The sequence below is a fragment of the Leptonotus elevatus genome, chromosome 2 (assembly GCF_054856555.1).
Source record: "Leptonotus elevatus isolate MCC_2025b chromosome 2, RoL_Lele_1.0, whole genome shotgun sequence".
Classification (NCBI taxonomy): Eukaryota; Metazoa; Chordata; class Actinopteri; order Syngnathiformes; family Syngnathidae; genus Leptonotus; species Leptonotus elevatus.
In genome coordinates, this window is record NC_141240.1 from 23911917 (window position 1) to 23934051 (window position 22135).

General features: G+C 39.2%; 2 protein-coding genes across 3 annotated transcripts; one reads left to right on the forward strand and one right to left on the reverse strand.

Moving 5' to 3' along the window:
• Positions 1-694: 694 nt before the first annotated feature.
• tbc1d25 (TBC1 domain family, member 25) lies at positions 695-9467 on the reverse strand. 2 transcript variants are annotated; one of them, XM_086070226.1, is made up of 7 exons: positions 9302-9467; positions 8172-8281; positions 7924-8078; positions 7701-7828; positions 7431-7619; positions 6066-6341; positions 695-4977 (listed from the first exon to the last, which is right to left on the reverse strand). In XM_086070226.1, exons 1-7 carry the CDS (start codon positions 9344-9346, stop codon positions 3337-3339), a joined length of 2544 nt encoding a protein of 847 aa, XP_085926352.1. In that variant the 5' UTR covers positions 9347-9467; the 3' UTR covers positions 695-3336. The 2 variants fall into 2 exon arrangements, with proteins under 2 accessions (XP_085926352.1, XP_085926353.1); XM_086070227.1 differs by having other exon boundaries at positions 7924-8043; positions 9302-9321.
• A 345-nt stretch (positions 9468-9812) lies between these two features.
• On the forward strand, positions 9813-19872 carry ccdc22 (CCC complex scaffolding subunit CCDC22). Its single transcript, XM_086070229.1, has 16 exons — positions 9813-10199; positions 10614-10791; positions 11055-11187; positions 12073-12179; positions 12388-12472; positions 13691-13860; positions 14666-14881; positions 14958-15119; positions 15369-15488; positions 15566-15682; positions 15772-15873; positions 16034-16141; positions 16249-16344; positions 16510-16569; positions 16664-16738; positions 18067-19872. Exons 1-16 carry the CDS (start codon positions 10150-10152, stop codon positions 18178-18180), a joined length of 1893 nt encoding a protein of 630 aa, XP_085926355.1. The 5' UTR covers positions 9813-10149; the 3' UTR covers positions 18181-19872.
• Positions 19873-22135: the final 2263 nt, after the last annotated feature.

The window sequence follows — 22135 nt, forward strand, 5'->3', positions numbered from 1 at the left end:
TCACATTACTGCCTCCTTTTGGAGCCACTCGCTCATTGCAACCCCCAAGTAGATTTGTGACTTAATTTGTCAGTTTCCTCCGAAAATGTGTACATTTAAATGTGTTTATTCGCTAGTGATTACTTGTAAATGAATTATTTTGTAATATATAGTAATCAATGTTATAATCTAATTGCGCACACTTGTTTAAGAATGATTAAATATATTTGAAATAGTAAAATGAGAATGAAGTAATTTATTATTAAAATAAACATGAACGTATATGTTTCACTGCATACACATTTTAAACATATATGTTTTTAAATGCTAATGTGGCGCGAATGTTATGTTCACACCTAGTCGACACAGCTCTCTGCATGAAGCTCAATCCAGACTATACTCGATAAACTCAGGCAGGGACATGAACTGAAACCGACGTGTACTTTACAGATAGTAACGGCAACAATAGTCATTATCACCACTATAAGGATGAAAGACAAGCCCCCCAATTGAAATGGAAGCCTGGAAACCTGAATAGTACTCGATCACAAAGATGAGACAGCAGGTAGGCAAAGAAGGTTAGGAGTTAATTGGCTGACCGGATTACCTCCTGTAAAAGTAAGGAAATAATCTGATCAAGAGTTATGGGAGTTGGGTCTATCAGTTACAAAACTCTGCAAGGAACTTGTATACATCTGGTAAAAAACAATTATGATAGCAACATATTAATGCTTTTATTCAACTGTGCAGTAAAACATTTTCACTACATGAGTTGCAGACAGTATAATTTATTCGTGCCCTTTATACAATCATGTATGTATAATTAAAAAGTATAACTGCTTTGGAATTCAGTACTGAGATTTTTTTTGTTTTATTTTTACAAACATGTAGCTGGATCACAGTCCGTCCAGTCAGGTACTTTTTAAAAATATTAAATATGATAATCATACATTGTTGGTTGGAAGGCAAGAGCAAATGTTAGCATAATAACACCGACAAAAAAAAGCTTCAAATTAAACACACAAAAAAAGGCCTCAAAATAATAATAAATAAAAAAACGTTACAAAAAAAGCACACTTCTGAAATATGAATTAATTCAAGTAGCTCACTGGTTGTAAAAAGGACTTTAGACGTCAATGTTGTGTACATATTTTCAAATGAAATACAGTTTATAAGTATAATACAGCCCATCGATTTGGCATACAGTGTCATGTGCTCAAAATTCGAAAACTTAAAAAAAAAAGAAGGGGGGGGGTGTAACTGGCAGACAATCTGCAGGATTAGAGGAGTAGGATTTTTCCATTTTATGCAGATGAAACCTTACAACAGGGGTGACTCAACATCTTGATGAGAAAAAGCAAGCAATATTATGGTCCCAGGATACAACTGCACATTAAACTTTCTTCTTTCTTGACATTATACACTGCCAGCTACAAGTACAAAATTGACCAGAGTGGAATATAATAAAAACCCTGCAATAGAATAAATGGTGTTGTTTCTTTCCGATGGTAGAGTTTAGGAGATTGTAGTTGTAATTGGCCTAAACAGCATTTCACAAAGATTTTGGCTTAGCTCATTTGTTCGTGGAACTCACCAGTTCATTGACATACTGGAAACGCAGCGTGTATTTATAAAGTCAATCAGAAGGGCAGCAGTTTCTACATCATAGCGAGAGATATTTTTAGCACAGATGAAAATACGCTTGAAGGCTTCTCGACTCTCAAGAATGAGGCACTAATAATGCAGCATCAAATGCTACTACACTTCATACTATTAATCTCACAGAAGCAACAACGAGCAAACACAACTCCTCAGCAGCCTCAGCGATGGCAGCTGTCAATAGGTGACATCAGAAATTATACATCAACACATTGAGACACATAAAAGTGGTTATTTTGTTCAATTCAACTAAACAGCAAAAACTCAAGTGCAAAATTGTTTCATCTCCTGAAATAGTTGCTGGACCACTTAATGACATATTTGTTATCAATGATTCATAAATAGTGTGATTACAGTATATGATAATTCAATAGGACCCGACTAGTAATACCTTTATAGTTTGCTTAGATTAGAATGGTATTAAAATCTCTTCAATAAAATGGATCAGTTTCTTCACAGCCTGTCTCATATCATATGTTGTGGGCTTCCACATTAAAATGAAATAAATATTTTGTCATTGTGAACATTAGGGGTGTGCCCCCCCCCCCCCCCAAAAATCGATCCTCATAAGAATCGCGATTCAGAATAGATTTTATTTAAATTATTTTATACTGTCTTGCCTTTATTGGGAGCGCTGTTCATGTTGTACTCGATTTGGCCACTTCGGGGCAATGTGGTTCCACGCGGTCTGATACACTGTTAAGTTGTGGCCACATTAGAGAGTAGAAGGAAAAAGTCACAATCAAGTTATTCCAATAAAAGTTGTATTTTTGCAGCGTGGAGCCGTTCTTTTGAGCGATAAAAGTGCCGAGAGTAGTGCGCTAATGCTAATCCAGTCAGACTGGAGTAGATCATTACAATTCCTTGCACATCTATAGATTGAAGCAAAAATCATTGTCAATCAAATCATTTTGAATCAAAAATCGTTCCTAATCAAAAATCGATTCTGAATCGAATCGCAGGCCCAAAAATCTGAATCGAATCGTGAGACATTCAAAGACCCCCCCCCCCCCCCCCCCACAGCTCAGGGAGAAAACAAGAACTCATGGACATCATTTTGTATGCACATGAAGCCCACTGACTAAAAGTAGAAAGAATAAATCATGGGGGGAGGGAAGGTGCGGGTTTAAAAATGGCAAAACTAAGGTAACTGTGATTATATGACAACATTGATGAAAAGTTAGCCTGGTTTTATTTTCTCAATTGCCATACTGTCGGGTGAGCTGTTCCCTATATACACCGTGTCATTTTTGTCTTATTTCAGCATAATGACAATAGCTTATTAGGGGACTGGTTGGTAAACCTATTGTATTATTCTTTCTTTGTCTAGACATAACTTAAATTTAAATACAATCAAATAAAGAGGGCAAATTGGTGATATGCATTAAATGGCTGGAATTATTTCAAATAGATAATCCGGCCACACTGTCAAAAAAAAAGAAACGGGGGGAAAAGACAGTGTGCACGCATGATCAACTTTAAAGGATGCAGGAAAAGCTCTATCCAGTTCTTTCATACCTCCAAGCAGTGTCAACAAAATGATCAGTACTGGAATCATTCATATATTGTACGTAACCAAGCATACACACCTTAAGTGCCCAATTCGACAAAAGGCGCTGTCTAAAATAGTCCAAGCCACTGGCGGACCACCTTGCTGAGAAGTGAGTAAGAATGGCAGGTCAGGGACACTCGTGCAAATCACGACATATGTGAAAGGGGGACTTCAGCTGTCGGCGAAGGAATGGTCGTCGTCAGGTTGTAGGTTGAGTTCCGGGATAACGTCTGAGGAGATGATAAGGGGCTGTAAATGGGGCGAGCGGAAATGCTTAAAGGTGGCGAGTACTGAGCAGCGGTGGCTGATGTCGGAGAGTCCGAGCTAACCTCGTCCCCCTCCTCGGAGTCCCACACTTCACTCTGCAAGTAGTCCGCAAATAAGGCCTTGGCTCGCTGCAGGATCCTGCTCAGGTTGTGGCGCCGCACCAGGCGATCAAAGTGCATGGCGAGCTCATTGTAATCCAGGCTGTTTTTGATAATGTGGTCGCGGTGTTCCAGCAAGATGGACAAGCACAAAAAAAGCATGAAGGGATTGCCTTTGCCAAACTCTTGCGGGGGCGGCAGAGAACACGGTTTGATGCTGCTCTCCGGCTTGGGGGAACAGTCCATGTTAGTAGCTGCGGTGCTTGAGGGCTTGTTGCTAGGGGAAGGGAGGTTGCTGGAGAATGACCTGGAGCCGGACTGTGAAGGACCTCTTCCAAAAGGCAAAATTGGCGAAGAGAGAAAAGATCGACTTTGGGTATGGGCATGAGAAGCGGCGCATGTTTTTACGGGTGCGTTTGTCAAGTTCAAACCTGTACTCCTGAGCAATTGTGCAGAAGATGTGATTACTTTGGGGACAGTTCTTGATAAGGCCTCTCTTCCGCTGGCTGCAAAACCAAATGTAGTTTGTGGGGCGGAGTCGTGAGTAGCAACTGACCGACCGGAAGGTAAGGCTGAAGATGAACGCGATACGGCGTCACTGTTGCAGATTGGCAGGAGGGGAGGTGGTGATCCTGGCGAAAAGCCATTTTTAGAGCATTTTATAAGCGGCGTTCTTTCTCCGGGATCCTCCTCACTGTCAATGGTGGACTGACGAATTGGAATGAGTGACGATTGCGTATCACTCGAACCCTCTTGCTGCTTCGTGTCCTTCACATCAAAGCCATCTGCACTTTGGGCAGTATAGTATTTAAACTCACCAAAACTCTCCTCAACAGGAGGAGTCCCAAAACCTTCCTTACCCACAACCGCTAGAGGCGTAACTCTCTCACGTCCGGGTCCGAATTTCTGACAGTCTTCCGTGACAGCATTCCAACTGGCATCGGGTTCTTCTCTTGACGGTCGAAGCATATGTTGTCGACGTTGCTTCTCTTTTATTTCCCAGTCATGTCCGAGGCGACTGTCACTGTCAGTGAAACGTGTTCTATCGGTCTGCAATGGCGGTCCGAGAAGCTCCACTTCGGTTTCGGGAGGATCTGGGGGCAGGGAACTCCAAGTAACCTCAAGCATCCTGAGCGCATCATCAAAGGCAAACTCTCGCTTAAGCTCCAGAAGTAACCAGCGGTAGCAAAAGAAAAGATCGTCAGCTCCACGGGAAACCAGATACGAGTAGAACTCATAATCGGAGTACTGCAGAAGCAGTTTTAGATGCTGGAATTTAATCGACATCAGCTGTCCATCGGGCCGGAAGTTCCCGTCCAAGCGTTTCATAATGCCGCAAAAGCAAATGAAGGCATGTGCTTCGTTATCCATCACAGCCAGGATAGGGGAAGCGATGTCACTCATTCCTTGACAGTATGATATCTGAAAAGCAAGCGATACATTAAGTTGAGAAGGCAATTTTGACAATCCAGAATAACAATGGTGAATTTTGTTAAAATCTTATGTCTTCATATGTTACATCCAAATCTATCTATCTATTTAAATTTAACATGGAAAATCCCAGCATTTTTCCCCGCTCATCAGATCAGGTTGCAATTTCTTGTGTTTATGTATGATCTTCATACTTTTCCCTCACATCACAAGAAATTCACCCTATCGAGACCCTTCATTGATTTTGCAAGTGACTAATGGTTAAGTTTTAGAGGAGAATATGTTTTTGTACATTAATTCTATACTATTTTAAGTCTCTTGCTATTTGTATGGACTACTCATACAGACACATAATAAGATATCTTTCCTTTTTTTTCCTGTTGAAGATGTGTTGTGGTAGTATCTAAAATTGGTTTGAGTTCCAAACCCGGGCTGGAGTGTACCCAATATTCTAATTTAAATTGCCAACAGAAAAAAACAAGATAACTTGTAAGTGATTTTTTTAACTCATTCACTGCCAATGACGGCTATAGACGTCAAAAATTCATTTGAACTATTTCTATTAGTTTAAAAAATGTTCCCACTTTTGTTGACAAGAGTATGAAAACCTATATATTTTTTTGTATTAGAACAAATTAAAAAATTGTGATTGATTGTGAGTTAACTAGTGAAGTCATGCAATTAATTATGATTAAAAATTGTAATCGCCTGACGCCCCTAATTTTTAATAAAAACATTTTTTAACAAAAAAAGATTATTCAAAATAAAAATAAATATACATATGTATGTAATTTTTTTTTTTTTTTAAAGAACAGATTATTAAAATTTAGGGGCATCAGGCGATTAAAATTTGTAATCGTAATTAATGACTTCACTAGTTAACTCACGATTAATCACAAATTTTACATCTGTTCTAAATGTAAAAAAATATATATAGGTTTTTGACGACTATAGCTGTCAATGGCAGTGAATGAGTTAATTTAAACAGACTAAATAATTAAACTAACATCCACTGTCTTATTTATGTAATTTGAAATGGACACATTTAATGTAAAGGGGAAAAACGATGCCATAAACACCTGTGGATGGGTGATGGCGAAGGTAGTAAGCAAATCAGTAAGAGCAGTCAAATGTGGACTGTCTTCTGAGCCCGCGTAGTAAGGATGGGCTCGGTCTGTCCTTAAAACGTCTTTAAGTACATTTCCCCGGATAAATTCAAGATCCTCGTGACTGACGTGGGCCGTCCATTCATTCTTCAGCTGGTCATACTCTCTGGTCTTTTGCTTCATGTAGTCCATTCGTTCCTGTCCACTCAGTCCGTCTGGGTAGACGTTAAGGAGGTAGCGCCAAACAACCTGAAAACCACAAAAGAAAATGTCATTCAGAAGAATCCAACACAGCATCCAATGTCATGGAACTTTAGAGGCCCATGTTTTTTTTTAAGTCAGTGGAGGTTTTTATTTTTAACCCTGCAAAACCTAAAAAGCCAGTAAGACAGCGAAAAATGTGCTGCGAGTTCAGAACAGGGTTAATTAGAGTTTTGGAATTTTTCTTTTTAGGTAGTTTTTATTTTGTTTTGAGTTTTTTTTTAAATTTAGTTAGTTTTAATTAGTTTTCACGGTGTTTCTGTTAGTTTTTATTAGTTTTAGTTATTTCATAAATGCTTAGTTTTAGTTTTAGTTAGTTTCAGTATTAGTTTTTTTTAAAGTGTGTATTACTTGTGCGCAATATTTAAAAAACACCATGGGAGCAACGTCATCTGAAGGTGCTTTTCTATTGGCTGCTGCTAGATGACATCACTTTTGTGTGACACACTTTCAAATGCACACTGTTCAATGTGTTCACTATTAATAATGACTATAATAACCTTTGTTTGTTATTAACAATCAAGATATATTAGCTGTATACTTTTTTTTGTTTACTATACATACCAACTATGTATTGTGTAACGTATATTAAAAGGAGTAGGACCTGATAAGTTTATGCTTCTTCCTACTCCTTTTCGAACATGTATTTCTTATGTTGCTTTTCGTTGCTTGAATATTGTGTTTGCTGTTTTGTTTTATGTTTCTTTATATACATGTTTGAAATAAAATTGAGAAAAAAAAAGTCCTTATTCCGGTTAATATCAAAATAAATCATGCCCAAAGGTTTATGCATTAAATTGATTACCAAAGACTAAAACGAAGGACATTTTTGCTATAATTATAGTTAGTTTTAGTTTGTTTTGTAAACATAAAATGTAATTTCAGGTAGTTTTCGTTTTTTTTTAAACATTTTCATTTTTATTTTATTTCGTTAACAAATTTGTTTTTTTAATTTTAGTTTTTCCGTTTTAGTTAACTAAAATAACTTTGGTTCAGAATACCTGAGCACAATATTTTGGGGGACTCTGCCTCCATAAAAGTAGCACTAACTGAACATTCAGAAAAATGGACTCGCACCTTTCGCAGTGAAGGTTCAACACCACCATGGTAGATCCGCAGCCTTAGTTCCTCTGGCCGTGTCAATTGTCCTTGACCATTGAGATAAGTATGAAACTCGGTGTCACTCAGAGGGGGCTTGAAAGGCTTGATCTCCTCCCCATAAGACCAGCTGAATGCCTGCTGGACTCGTGTCAGTGTCCGGCCAACCTAAATACAAATGTAACAAACACATGAGAATAGAGACATACTGTAAATTAGAGTTGAGTATGGGTTAGGTTACGAGTGTACCTGGGACATTAAAGACTGGGTGAAAGGAAGTGCTGCAGATGCCAAAGACTTAGTCCTCTCTGCAAGAAGCTGCTCGGAGCCAATCACATCTTTGGGGCTGATGATGTCCCAGTCCTCCATCACAGGACCTAAAATTGAGCCAAGAGTGACACATTGTAAATGCATAGCAACAAACATTGATTACGCATCTACTGATGTGGAGGGCTGTTATTGGTATTCTTACTGTCTTCTGAAGGTTTCACGTCCATCCTGAGTTGAAGATATGGTTTGGCTGCAGTGGCAAATGCAACATCCAAATCCCCATCAGACGTCAAAGACAGGTACATCTCTGCAACGCTCACACCTCGAGACATGTAAGAGATCTCAAAATTTCGCCTCCTAGTTTTACAAACACAAACACTTTTTTTTGTAAACAGATTTACTTGATACTTTTCAAGACAAAATAATTTTAGTCGTGGGGACCACACATACCCATTCAAATCAAAGGCCTTAATTAGAATATGCTGCAACACCTCCAATGATGTAATTTGAGGATCAACAGCAAAGGAGCGAAACTCCACAGGAAGTGCTCCATCACATTTCTGAAATACATGATTTACAGTATATAAAAAGTCCATAACCTAACGTGTCACTGCATTGTATACATATATCTGTCCTGCGATAAATTACTACAACAAAAGCAAACTGAGCCATGATTGGTCATTACATTATTTATTTCCTCAGAACGCATGATGTCATCTTCAGTCGACAGCAACTGGCAAAATGAGTTTTTAATAGTATTCATTTTTCATGAAAAATAATGAAATTATGACATTAATTCTAGACAAAATATTATCTTCTTACTGCTGAAAATGGCTAAATGAGACAAGTATCCCTTTAATTTATAAGTATAAATAAAGGCAGGGAATGTGTTTTTGTAAATATTTATTTAGGCTACACTGTAACAATATTTGATTGATAGGCAAAATTGTTGTTCTAATTAGTGTTTTTTTTAAACACATGATATAAGTATGTAATGAAAAAAAGTTTTAATAAGCTGCGGTGATTTACTAGAAAAAAACGGGTTGGCATATATTTCGTTGGGATAATAATGGAAGTTTCTGGCTAATGTTGTTTAATGTGCTTCTACGAAAAAGATTAAGAGTTACATCGAAAACGGAACCACCGGCTTTTATACTAATGACCATAATAACACTGGTGTTGCTTCTTGATTTGACTTTGCAAAGAGAGGCACAGTGTTGTTGTTGTGTGTACTAGGTGACGTCATCTTGGACCGCTTTGACGTTAGCGCAGAAGTAGGTTGGTAATTCTTGCCGCATGTTTTCTTATAATGGCCAGATGTGGTCAGACATGTTAAGGTACACAATGGTCTATCAAAATAACACGATGTCAAAGCACGCCGGCGATTTCAACAACAATGCTGACTGTTAGAAAAAAACGGAACAATTTCGGAGGTAGCAAGACACGACCGCTGTCTCTGACATGAAATTGAAACGATCGAGTACAGTTGACACGTACGACCATAATATGTACCTGGAAATTTTTGATTATGGCCAAAAACATTTTTACACAGAGAGATTGGTGCTAACTGACCCACATACCTTCACTTTGACTCGAACCACCCCCCTCTCCTCGTCGCTTGCCATCTTTGCAATTCCGTTTTGGACCAAAGTGGCTCGCTGAAAAATTATTGTTCTCCCATCTACACCAACATAATGATCAATAACATGATCAGGTTAGCCGAGTGGCTCCGCTGGTGGGCTTCTTCGGCTTTTCTTTCATGAAAGAGATGCACTTGGTAATACTGCCAGCTATTGGTCATCTCCCATATTGCTGTAATTTTTGCAAACGCCTTTCGAATATGGAGCCACAAATCGAACTGCTTCTAAAATGAAGAAAGGTTTGATTCAACCTATTTTCTAAATTACGCTAAGGATATTTAATTTTTACATTTAAAAAAAAGTGTTTAAATAATTCCATGCAAACGTTCGTAAGTTTTGTCATGAGACCGACATTTTGCATGCTGGGAAGTGTAGTCATGTTGCTATTTGCTTGCACAGCCATTCGTGCGAGAAAACTCTATCTCCCAAAAACCCATCTGTTCTTTTTTCATTATTGCTCTTGTATCATTACTTTTTCACCAAAGAAGGCATTCATTTGTCAAAATGATCTATCTTCACGGTCGGATAAACTGTTAGCTTCAGTTTGCGGCATGGGCAGATTTTTTAAGATGAATAATACGCCCAGTTTGACTCGTAGAAAATAATGAACTTGGTGAGACGAGCTTCTGCTTGCGAAAAAAGTAGCTAAATGCTAGCCGACTGATGCTTGTTCTGCTGCTGTTTGGCCACCATGGAGAAGCCACACTTGACTCATTGACTGGTTGGTCTACAAGCTACACACTTTAGATGCACTACTTGAATCCTGCGCGTTGATTCAAACATCCGACATGGAGGAAGTCGACAAAATCTTGATACTCGCCCTAAAACAAGTCGGCACGTAAGTATTTGCTGTCACGTTATTGACAGACGGATGGATGGAAAAGACGGATGCATAGATTAATGGGTTGAAGGAAAATTCACTGTTCCAGCAATCTCCACAGAGTAAACAATATAAGGAAAAGCACGCATGTTGTGTTAAAAACAAAAATAATGCAAAACATGGTATCTATAAAAGTGTTTGTGAAATAAATAAGAATCAATTGTAGAATAGGGTGCTTGACAAGAGAATAACGTTTTATATTTGATCCCGGTAATTGTTTGGCAACATTAATAAACAACATTTACTTTGCCAGCCATTCAGCCGGACTTTGTCAGTACACAATGGTCATCATATGATCAAACATGTGGGTGTAAGACTGTCAGCTTGCTATTAAGAAAACACATTCCAATACATTTGTTCTGCTTCTTGTAGAGAGCTGAGTGAGGAGGTTGGTAGTGTCAAAGACTTCACCAGTGAGCTGATTGTAGAGGCGGTGGTGAGATGTATCCGGGTGATCGATCCCGGCTTGGGCAGTGCGCTGCCAACCTCCCTCCCGCCCGGCATGTCTGCCCGCTTCAGAGTGGGGATGAGCCTGGCACAGGCATGTCAGGTAAAAACGCCCATGTCACCGACATAATTGCGACAGGCAAAGTAGCTTTTTGGGGAAGAAAAAAAGCCCAAAAAGCTGCTGTCGCTGAACAACTCAGAATGTCAGTATTTTACATTATTATACTTGTTAAACTAAATTTAGACAAGAATAGTACTTAGAAATTGAGTTCCAAGTGAGCTTTAATTTTTGGTTTTCATTCAAATAAACCAACAAACAATGAAAACGGTCCTGGCCTAATAATGATATATACAACTTGTTTGCAGGAAATTGGCTATAAAGGCGAAATAGGTTATCAAACCTTCTTGTACAGCAGTGAGACAGAGATTCGCTCCCTGCTCATGTTCCTTGTGGAGAAACTGCCCAGAGAAAGTGCTGAGGCCTCTGATCAGCCAACAGGTACAGGATCAATGCCATCATTAAACCCTTAACCAACATTTCAATACTCTTAACTCTCTTACAAGTATATAAAAAAAAACCTAGGGTAAAGAAACCTAGAATAATATAAAACTGCTCACCCTCGGACACATGAATGACTCATACAGTAGAAGTAAGTAAGTATAGCGAAGTGGAGATAGATGGCATGCGGAAGGTGATTCGACTCATTGCATCTCTTTTTAACATTCTTCACTGTCCTGTCAGAACTAATTTAGGTCATGCACTGACCAATAGAGGAAGAGGGAAGCTATTGTTCAGGATTTCCGTCTTTTTTTCTTCACATAAGCTAAACCACAGCAACTAACAGTGTACTAATTTATTCCTTTTTGACGTATTTGATTGGCAGTGATTTTACAGGTGCAATTTGTACAGACAATTTACGGTAGTTGTATTCTGAAGCAACTACAGGGTGTTTTCACTCTAATAAAGCCAAAAATATACATTCCAGCTTACATTCAGCTTTAAAGACAATGAATGTTTTCATTCATTCAGGCTGCAGTTCCCTTTGTATGTATTGCACAATTACCTCCACTGTTACGTAACAGTGGAACAAAAGTGCAGAACTGCTCGCTCACAAACACATTTTCAGAAATAGGCAGATAATTCAATATTTACTTGGTTGGTTGTTTCATTTCACATGTAATGGGTGGGCAGGTACTCCGGAGACCTAACTATTTGTATACAAACATTAAAAAGTTATTTTTTTATTATTTTTTTATAATATTGTGTGTCCCCATTATGTGATATCTTGCAATCATTAGACTACTTGTTGGTAGTAGTAGTAATTTTAATACTGTGCTGACATTTTGATGCGTAAGTCAATTTTGTTTTTGTTTTTTTCTATAGGCAAATCAACCATTCTTCAGAGATCTATTGCTGCTGCTATTAAAGCCCAGCTGGCAGCACCTTGGCTCACTCCAAACTGCAGGCTACCACTGCATGGTGAAACACAAGTAAACTCTTAAAAATTGCACTTTACTGATAGGTTTGCGGTTAAAATGCAGGCAGGGGTTCGAATCAGCACCCACTGCTCCACTGGGCAATGTCTTTCTCTTGCTACTTTATGTTCACCAATATATGATGGCTTTCAAAAAATGTGTAAAGAACTCCTTTGCATATTGTATTGTCCTCTGACATGTGCTTTTTTTTTTTTGTCCATAGAGTTTAGGCGCAATGCACAGCTTCCATATGCAACCCCTCAGTTTACCTTACTGTATTAAAGATCCAGGGAGGAAATCACTGAAAGGTACGCACAAGTTTTCACTAGTAATTGATGATTAATCATCTGTCTCCCTAAAAACTACATCAGGAGTCAACCACCGTAAATATTCAAAGAGCCTCTCAGAGAAAAAAAATAATCGCCCGTAGCCACAAAACCCTTTTCATATATCAAAGTGAGGATAACACTTTGTGTGTTTTTTTTTGTTTTAACCTGTGTGCCTGTATGTATACCACATTGTTCTTAAATGGTGGCATTTTGTAAAATTTTCATTTCTTCCTGCGTGTGCAACCAGTAAATTGTATTTATTATTTTTTTTGCTGAGTCTGACAAACCTTTGCTTCATTTTTATCCCATTTATCAGCAATATAGTGAAACTGAGTGGCAATATGAATTATGAATATTTACTTCGCAAGTCGATTTACAGGTTGTGCCGCTAAAATTTCAGGTAGTGTCTACTGTGCTCCCAGTCAAAATAGCTAGTTTGGAGCCCTGCTATCAAGTATAAATAAATCAATGCGTTGTGTGTTGATATACTACAGAGAATGTGCAGTTTTATATCTGTTTGGAACAAAAACATTTTCAACTCTGTGGTACAGTCACAGTGATTTATCTGCTGTGAATTGAAAATGACTACTTCACTTAACATTGTGATATGTATATTTGCAAAATAATAGCCATTTAAAATATTTATTTTACGTGGTTATCGTGATTTTTTTTTTTGCTCCTGAACCTCGGTGCACATGAGTGTCGGCACTGCGTCTTGACGGGGCTGTAAGACAACATCCTAATCTTCACCCACAATGGTACGCTGTCATCTGGGTGGTTATGTGAGTGATGTTTCTATTAGATGTAGTTCAGGTAGGGTGTAGAATTAAACGTTTTGTTTTCTTTGGAAACTTATCTGTGGTTTACCCACGGGCAGCCAAATAGCTCAATAAATCTTGGCACCAAGGTGTCACACATCAGCGATTGTGACACAGACACACATTTGGAGCGACAAAAAATTTTTTTTTTTATGTTACAAAAATACCATAATCTTTCAATTAAGAATTACATTTGAATGACAAATGAACTAAAATAAAAATTTGAAATGTAACACTCATTTATTTGCCGCAGAAAAAGGATCACAGAGCCTCGGGTTGCCGACCCCTGGTCTACATCATTCGGTGCTCTTATCTGACCTTTCTTTATGTTTGTAGTTCACCGTGTATTGCAATTTAATTGAGTGTGTTGTGATTTCAGAGACGAACGACTACCATCGAGATTTTCTTCCACCTGTGACTGCCCAGCTCGCCCATAATGCTACTGTGGCAGCGTCTTTACTGGAGCAGCACACCGCTGAGCTCAGTGCGTCTCAGGAATGGGACAATGAATGGAACAGTCAAGGACTGCTGTCCCGTCTTACTCCAAAGGTGAATCATCTGTTTTCCTTGCTACGGAAACATGTAAAAATCTCTCGAAATGTGTTATTCCAAATACTAAAGTCAACCCAAAAATGTTCTTTACAATAACATGTTGTGTGCGCACCCACTAGTCTAAACACTGGATTTTACTTTATGATCGTGCTTGTGGAATCTGAACTAAGCAGCAAAATCCACCCGTTTTTATCCATCTCCGGAAGCGGACATTTTGTCGACTGAAAATGACATCACAGTTGCTCAGAGCTCAGGTAACGACCAATCACAGATCAGCTCCAGAAAACAGTTGAGCTATGAGCCCTGGGCAACTGTGATGTCATTTTCAGTGTACAGCAAGATGACAGTCCCCTGAGATGGATAAAAATGGGTGGAGTTTGTTACTTATCTGATAATCCACAAACACAATATGAATGAGAATACAGAGTTTAGACTAACGGGGACGTATTGAAGATATAATTGTAGAAAAAAAAATTGGGTTGACTTTCTCTTTAAAAATAAATGGTTTGAGTACAGCTGACTTGGCAAAAACTTGTGTCTATGCCACCAGATATTGGCCAAAAAGTTTTTTTGTCAATTTAAAAAAAAATCCAGCGGAACGTTTGGGTGAGGAAAGATACATTCCGAAGAGTTTGAAACATTTGGGTTTGTGGAAGGCAAATGACATGTAAAGGTTACATGGAAAGTTTCGACTATTGCCAGCCGGAAGTATGCGTGACGTCACGGTGAAAAGGTTGATGCATTAACAATTTCTGTACAATCTCAGATTGGCTGTAAATGTGTACCAATTTCTTTCACACAGGACTACAGGGCCCGAAAACTGACTCGGCTGCGTAAACGTATTGAGGAGCAGTTGCGCTCTGCTGCCCTTCCCCCTGCGGAAAGTGCCTTTGGTGGTCTTGGCGCCACCTCTGATTTGTCTGACATCCTGCAATCCTTCAGGGGGTCCGCCTCTTCTGACCACAACCTGACGAAGGGCTCTCACTTCACCCACTCCCGGAAGTTCACTTTTACACAGGTGCGTGCGCCTGGTGGTGCAGAATGGAAGGGTGTGCAATTATTCAGTGTTGTTTGTTTGCGTGCGTTTTGACCAGGAGCTGGAAGCAGCACCATCCCCTGTGCGGCAGTCAGATGGTGATACACATCGCAGTCAGCAGGAGGAATTGGCGTCTTTGCAGCAACAACTTCAGCAGCTGTGCAGTGACGTGGACCGACTAACTACGGAATTGAAGCACATGAGTGTCACTAATGCTCAGGTAGCATCGATTCAGTCACTCTCTGACCGGCATTGACTTTATATTCAGTTGTTCATCTTGTAATGTAATCATCAACCATCCTGTAATGGCTGTATAGTGGCCACTGAGTGACGGACAACATAGCATAAGAATAGCGTAGCTTATTGAGTCTATAATTTAGTATTATTCGACATTTCGGAGAGTGTGATCCATTAACAGTCCACCAGACCAAATATCTCCTGCGGACTTATCCAACACCCATCCGTGTAGGTACTTGATGAGTTCAAGCAACGGGAGCGGCAGAACAAAGAGCTGGAGGAAAAGATCCAGCTGAAAAAGAAAACCATTGATCTCCTACCAGACGCTGACAACAATGTAGCGAAGCTTCAGGTAGGTGAGATTAGTCCAAATGGGAGTTCTTCAAGTGCACGAGGGCCTTCAAGTTCATCTCGGCCGTTCTTTTGCAGGCTCTGGTGGAGGCCAGCGCCCAGCGGGTGGTGAACCTGGCCGCTCAGTGGGAAAAACACCGAGCACCACTCATTGACGAACACCGCAGGCTTAAAGAGATTTGCAGTAATCAGGATGTAAATATCCACAGTAAAATTATCATAATTATTATGTTTAAAATAAGTTTGTGTACAGTGGTCAGTGAAGTCATCTGCATTTCCCCCAGGTGGAATCATCCAAAAAGCTGTCTGAAATCAAGGTTCTACATGACAAAATCCGTGTGTCAACAGAGGAGGCCAAGAACAAGGAGGAAATATACAAACAGCTGGTATCAGAGTTAAAAAAAAAAATGCAATCTGTACATTTCTTTCCGAGGCTGCATGTATTACATACAGTGAAACAACTCATCTTATGATTGTTACTGTATGAATAAATGCAGGGTATGGGCCTATTGTTGTGTACTAGAATTCTGCCTTTTCTCATCATAGGTAACAGAGTTAGAAAGTCTTCCCAAGGATGTCTCTCGGGCAGCATACACTCAGAGGATTCTGGAGATCGTGAGCAACATCAAGAAACAGAAGGAGGAAATCACCAAGGTGAAACTTGAATGGCAACAAATATCTCCTGTGATTTCATTAAGACAATGATGCTTGCCTTTGCTGTGAATCAACCATCTTTTTATTTCTTCTTTTTCCTATAACAGATTTTGTCTGACACTAAAGAACTGCAAAAAGAGATCAACAGCCTCACAGGAAAATTGGACAGGACGTTTGCCGTGACAGATGAGCTTGTCTTTAAGGTTCGTTTGTTAGTAACTGTCTTTTAATTGTGATGATAAGCAAACTCCAGAGTCTAGCAGTTGTAGAATGACGTCTTAGAGGAGTTTGACACGTTAAAAACATTTTGTCTTGGTTAAATTGCAAGTCGAATTTTAGTTTCTTTTGTCTTTGTTATCACTTGCCAGGACGCCAAAAAAGAAGAGGCGGTCCGCAAATCCTACAAGTATCTGGCTGCTCTACATGAAGTACAATCTCATTTTCAAAATTTCCTCTATTCCAATTATTTGTTTCCCCTCTCCCTAGCAGTTTTGTATTTTACTGTTTCACTCTCTTGTGTAGAACTGCAATCAATTGATCCAAACCATCGAGGACACTGGTACGATCCTGAGAGAGATACGAGATCTGGAAGAGCAGGTAAGATTTGTTGCAGGCCATTGCCTTAGATTTTGCAGTTAAACCAAGACAGCATGTAACATTTCAGTATTAAGTTCAGCCAAGCATTTTTATTAGGGGTGTCAAAATTAGTGTGTTAATGTTGAGTTAATTTAAAGTTAACACCACAAATATTTTTAACGCACGTTTAATGACCGCCCCTTACTTGGATAACCTGTACTGGGAGAATTCCAGTCGCAACGCAGCAGACATGTCCACGTCAATATTTAGCAATAATAATGCATATATTTTGGGAGACTGGGGTCAAGTTGTCTTTTACAATTTTAAAAATGTGCCGATTTTCACAAGTTACTTCATGTTAAAGATTATGATTATGAAAAGAAAAATGCACTGAGCTGTCACCAGCATCTTACAGATGCAATTATGCCATCTAGTGGCAAAAAAATTACCAACACAAATCAATATCACATTCGTTTTTTACAGTACAGTACATCTTTTTAATTTTAACTAAATTTTATGAATTATGAAATTACTGACTCAATAGCTTAAAGATGTAGCCATATTTCTATTAGTTTAAATTTGTTTCAACTTTTATGTTAACAAGAGGATGAAAACTCAGGATTTTTTTTATTGTACATTTAAAACAGATATAAAATTTGCAATTAATCGTGAGTTAATTATTGAAGTCATGCGATTAATTACGATGAAAAATTGTAATCGTCTGACACCCCTAATTTTTATATTTTTTGTTCTACTGTGAGTCAGAGTCCAAGATGAATATTTGATTTGTCATATAGATTTGCACAATGGGGAGATTAGTATATACCGTGCAATTATTCTTGAAATTAATATAGTGCCCAAAGTGAACGCAGGACTAGGAGGAAGAAACATGCAGAATTCCTTAATACGTCATACAACAGTAAAAGTGAGAAGCCTCAAACAGGCTGTCCATCCAAGGTGGTCATGTAATGTATAAGGCTAATGCTAAGCTTTTGAAATTGCCTTCCAAAAATCCTGCCATCATTTTGAAAGAAAAAAAAAAGAATGAATGGATATACTGGATTGGCTGTAGCACAGACGTCACTTGTGGACATCTGACCCACATGCTAGGAGGGGAAAAAATGTAAACAAGTGCTCTGGGCAAAAATGTCATGCTGCTCCTGTTGCTTGTAACATGAATAAGCAGGTTTTACTGTAGCGTTGTATTCCTGTGGCCCCCTCCAACTCTGCTAGTTCCTCTCCTGTGTCCTGGTAGCTCCAAACTCTTTATACTATGCATCGACCAGTGTAGATGACACCTTCCTCAATGTATTCAATGATTAACAATTCATTTGATAATTTGTCCCCAGATTGACACAGAAAATAGTAACAAAACGGTGGCCAATCTGGAGAAGATTCTAGAAGACTACAAGGAAATTCGACAAGAGAATTCTGCACTTGCTGCCAAGGTTAAAGAGGGCTGACTTTGAGCTACCTACTGATTCTCAAGCTTAAAAACAACTGTCGTTGCTCTGAACAAGACTGAAATAGGTCTCAGACCGATGCAATCGCCGTTCATTAACACCGTCCACCTCCTGTGGCCATTGGGAGCTGCTTTTCTTCAAAAGGCTCAAACGGTATTTGTACCACAGCAACTGAACAAGCATTTTTAATATGTAATATGAATCCTGTTGCCTGATTTCCCGTGCTAATCACTTTTGCAGCTACAGATGCGCTTTGTTTTTTACAAACGTGGACATGATTGTCAGTCTGTGTCTAAAGCCCACATTGGTCATTGGAATAATGTGAGACAAAAGATAATAAATGAAAATGTATCGAAATAACTAATGAAAGTCAGGTACTAGCAACTTTGTTCACGTGTTTAGATCTTCCATTTCAATCTTTACATAAATCAAAATTAATCAGCAAATGGTGCTGCCAAACCTGCCTTCTTATTGTAAAGACCATTGTCATTATTGGTTGAAAAGAAATGAGGAAAATAACGTTTTACATGACACTTTTCTTTAATTTCTAGAATGAGCTCTATTTGAACTAAATGTTGAGTGAATGGTATTCGAATGTCATCTAGATCTATTATTTAAAAAAAATTATATTGTAAAAAAACAACAACAACAACATTAGAATGTTTATTTCCAGCTCTAACTGCAGAATAATTCAGTCACATGCTCCATCAGAAATGTTATCAGATGTCAATTATACATTATTTTTGCTCCAAACAGTGTTCAACAGTGTTCAGCAGTGGTTACGTCAGCACTGGTAGACCTTGCATGACATTACAATAATGTATGGTGAAGTGGTGACATGCGAGTAAATGGAGATTACCAATAGTGTTAAGTAGATTAGACCAGTTGAATAACTAGTGACTCGCACACCATGCCAAGTCTTTGAGAAAGTAAACACATGCAGGGCCGTTAGACAATAGCTTACTTTTTCGAAACTGTTTTTTTTTGTTTTAAAGCACAATATCGCCTGTTTGACCAGAACTTGCTTCCTTGGATTTATTTCTCCACCTCTTCCTTGCTTCCCGCATACCAACTTGCTCAGTTCTCAAAACTGCTCAGAGTAAACTATTCCATTTGCCGAGTTGTGTCACATGGGATGCATTGCAATGCACGTAATAGAAATCCGGACGTCACGTGACTATTTCTAGTAGCGGCGCAGTGTTAATGGGCTACATTGGCATGGAGGACTAATACTAGCATTTATCCGTCAACTTTCTGCCAGAGAGCATTGACAGTCACTTTGATGAAAAGACATGATATACATGCGCGAGGTGGACAGGTTGGATAATATAGCATTGCCAAAGAAGTGTCGGGAGGACTTTCTTTTTTTATTTTTTATTTTTAACTTGGCGACAGTTATGTGGAATTACCTCCTCTTGCCGGCGATTGCTTTCAAATCTGATCATACAAAGGCTTCATAAATTTGTACAATCCAAATTTATTTCCTATTTAAGTGGGGTCAAAATGTCATCGAAGTTGGCAGTTTGATGCAAGTGTTTCAGTGTTGTTTATGTACGTTAGCAACTTGGCAGCTGCTAAATCGGCCGCTGCCGCTGTCAATTATACCGTAAAAAGTCTTCTTTTTGGTGTTTGTCAGTTATTAAATTCAACTGTGTAAAATCTATCAAACCGTAGCAGCACAAATGAACGAAACAGATTATTTCCTCCACATTTTGTGTGCGGTAACAACATTTGCTGATTTAGCCACCATGTACAAAGTGCAGCATTGATTCCTGTTTTGGTAGCCTGGAGCATTTGCGATCCTTTTTTTGTGTGTGACTGTGTGCGCCTCTTCTCGTTGTGGCAGCTGGTCCTCAACAGCTGTTAATCATTGTTCAATTGTGGCGTTTGTCGTTTTCTCAAAGTAGCAGACGCGTTTTCTATGCTAAAATGGTTTCGCTAACGGACATTAGGTTAAATGGTGATTTATACGATAGAAAAATGAATGACTTCAAATTGAAGTACATGTTTAATAATGTAAAAAATATATATATTTCATCGGACACAAATCTAAATGATGGAAAAAAGATTTCATAAGTTGTTTTTAAGACCTAAAAAGTAATAAATCCTCGGAACTTTTAGCACTCTTTCTGTTTGAAAAGTCAGTCATGTCGATGTAAAGTCGATTCTGGTGCAACAAGAAACTAATGCAGGAGATTGTCAGGGGTTGCACCGCCATGGCTGGCAGGTTCAAGTGGTCATGCAGAGGGGCGGTCTCAGCTTCAATATTTCCCCCTCTCGTCACATGGCAGCGCCTGAGCTACTTGACTCAGGCAGCTGAAGCAAATTCGCACGACGCTCATAGTACTGCAGTTCAGCAGCAAGAATTTGATACTCGGTGGACTGCAGCACTGGCCCTGGTGTGCTCCTCGTGCGCAGCCTCATGCTCAGTTCGAACACGAGTGCAAACTGAGGACAGGTTCTTCGGCCAGGGGAGGGAGCTGGAGCCAGGACTTGGCGTCGCTGCACTGCAGAAACTGGAGTTACAGGGGCCAGTGGTGTGACTGCGGGCCAGGGCGCTGGAGACTTAGGACAGCAGAGGAAGTACTAAAAACTGATCCCTGGGCTGACAACTATAGATGAGCATGCTGGAGGGGGGCTGGCAGAAAACTGGTAGACGTTAAGCTTTGCTATTTTGAGCTTGAAAGGAGTCTGTTGTATTGCTGATGTGGCAGGTCAACAAAAGTTCAAGCGCTTTCTGCTACAGTCCAAAATGAGGCACGTCTCACCAGTTTTATATTTGGTTTGCCGTCTGCTTAAACCACCAGCTCAACTTTATGGATGGATCATTCTGTCAGTTTGCGTAGGAGGGGTGGAAAAAGAACACTGAAAATACAGGGCAAGCAGACAAATGCGAATGTGGCGACCATGGTAGTGAACAGGGAAACTATCATCACAAATGACAAAGTCCATTTCTCTCTTCTATAACTCTTGTCCTCATTAGGGTCACGTGAGGTGAGATGGAGCTCAACCCAGCTTGGGTGAGAGGCGGAGTACACGTTGACTGGTTGCCAACCAATCACAGGGCACATACAGTGGATAAAAAAAAAAGACAAATTTAAAATTCCAAAATTTTATGATGCAAAAGAGACCAAGATCATTTCACAACTTTTTCCATCATTATGTGACCTTTAAACTTTACGATTACAATAACAAAACAATCTTTTTGAGGCAAATTAAAAAGCAATGTAGTTGCACAAATGTGCACACCCTCATAACTTAAATCACATTCAAACTCATATTAAATTGGATTATTTAGCACACCCCTGCCACCAGTTAAAGTGCCTCTCTGTCTATCCCCAAATAAAGTTCAGATGTTCTCGCAGGCAATAGAATAAAGATAACAACGGTGACATTACAAAGAGCTGAATGTCTTTCTGGAATTGATTACAATATGAGAAGAAAAATGGTCATGTCAAAGGAGCTTGCAGGAATTTCCGGCAAGTATTGGCAGTTTAAGTATCCGTGACAACAATCTCCTGTCTTCTTCATATGTCTGGGCTATGAGGGCAGGGTGGCAAGACGAAACTCAAATCTAATGGGGTAGTGGGGTGGGGACTTGAAATCTCCGAAACACGTGGGAAAGAGGGTACAATGAAACCAAGGTTGAATTTAATGGCCCATCATTTCAAAAGATGCGTCTGGAGCAAACACAACACTGCTCATTACCAAAAGACTACAATACAACTGTTTGAGGATATTCACATTTTTTGACGAGCGCCTGTATATACAGTGAAGCATGTTGGGGGCAGCATCTTTCATTGGATTGGGACTGTTTTTCTTCAGTTGAAACAATAGCCTTTGTCCATGAAAAGCTCTAAACAGCAGTGAGCGTTAGCACAAAACCTTCAATCGCCAGTCTGGAAAAGCCTACTAGAACCACTGAACTTTAGCAGCAGAGGCTTTTTAAATGACT

Excerpts from the sequence above, each read along its gene's own strand:
- tbc1d25 (XM_086070226.1), bottom strand. The coding sequence starts at position 9,346 with ATGGCAAGCGACGAGGAGAGGGGGGTGGTTCGAGTCAAAGTGAAG. Across the intron at positions 8,079-8,171 it reads AAGGCCTTTGATTTGAATGG|GAGGCGAAATTTTGAGATCT; the intron begins GTATGTGTGGTC and ends TTGTAAAACTAG. Across the intron at positions 6,342-7,430 it reads TTGAACCTTCACTGCGAAAG|GTTGTTTGGCGCTACCTCCT; the intron begins GTGCGAGTCCAT and ends TGTGGTTTTCAG.
- ccdc22 (XM_086070229.1), top strand. The coding sequence starts at position 10,150 with ATGGAGGAAGTCGACAAAATCTTGATACTCGCCCTAAAACAAGTCGGC. Across the intron at positions 11,188-12,072 it reads GGCCTCTGATCAGCCAACAG|GCAAATCAACCATTCTTCAG; the intron begins GTACAGGATCAA and ends TTTTTTCTATAG. Across the intron at positions 16,345-16,509 it reads CAGATGAGCTTGTCTTTAAG|GACGCCAAAAAAGAAGAGGC; the intron begins GTTCGTTTGTTA and ends ATCACTTGCCAG.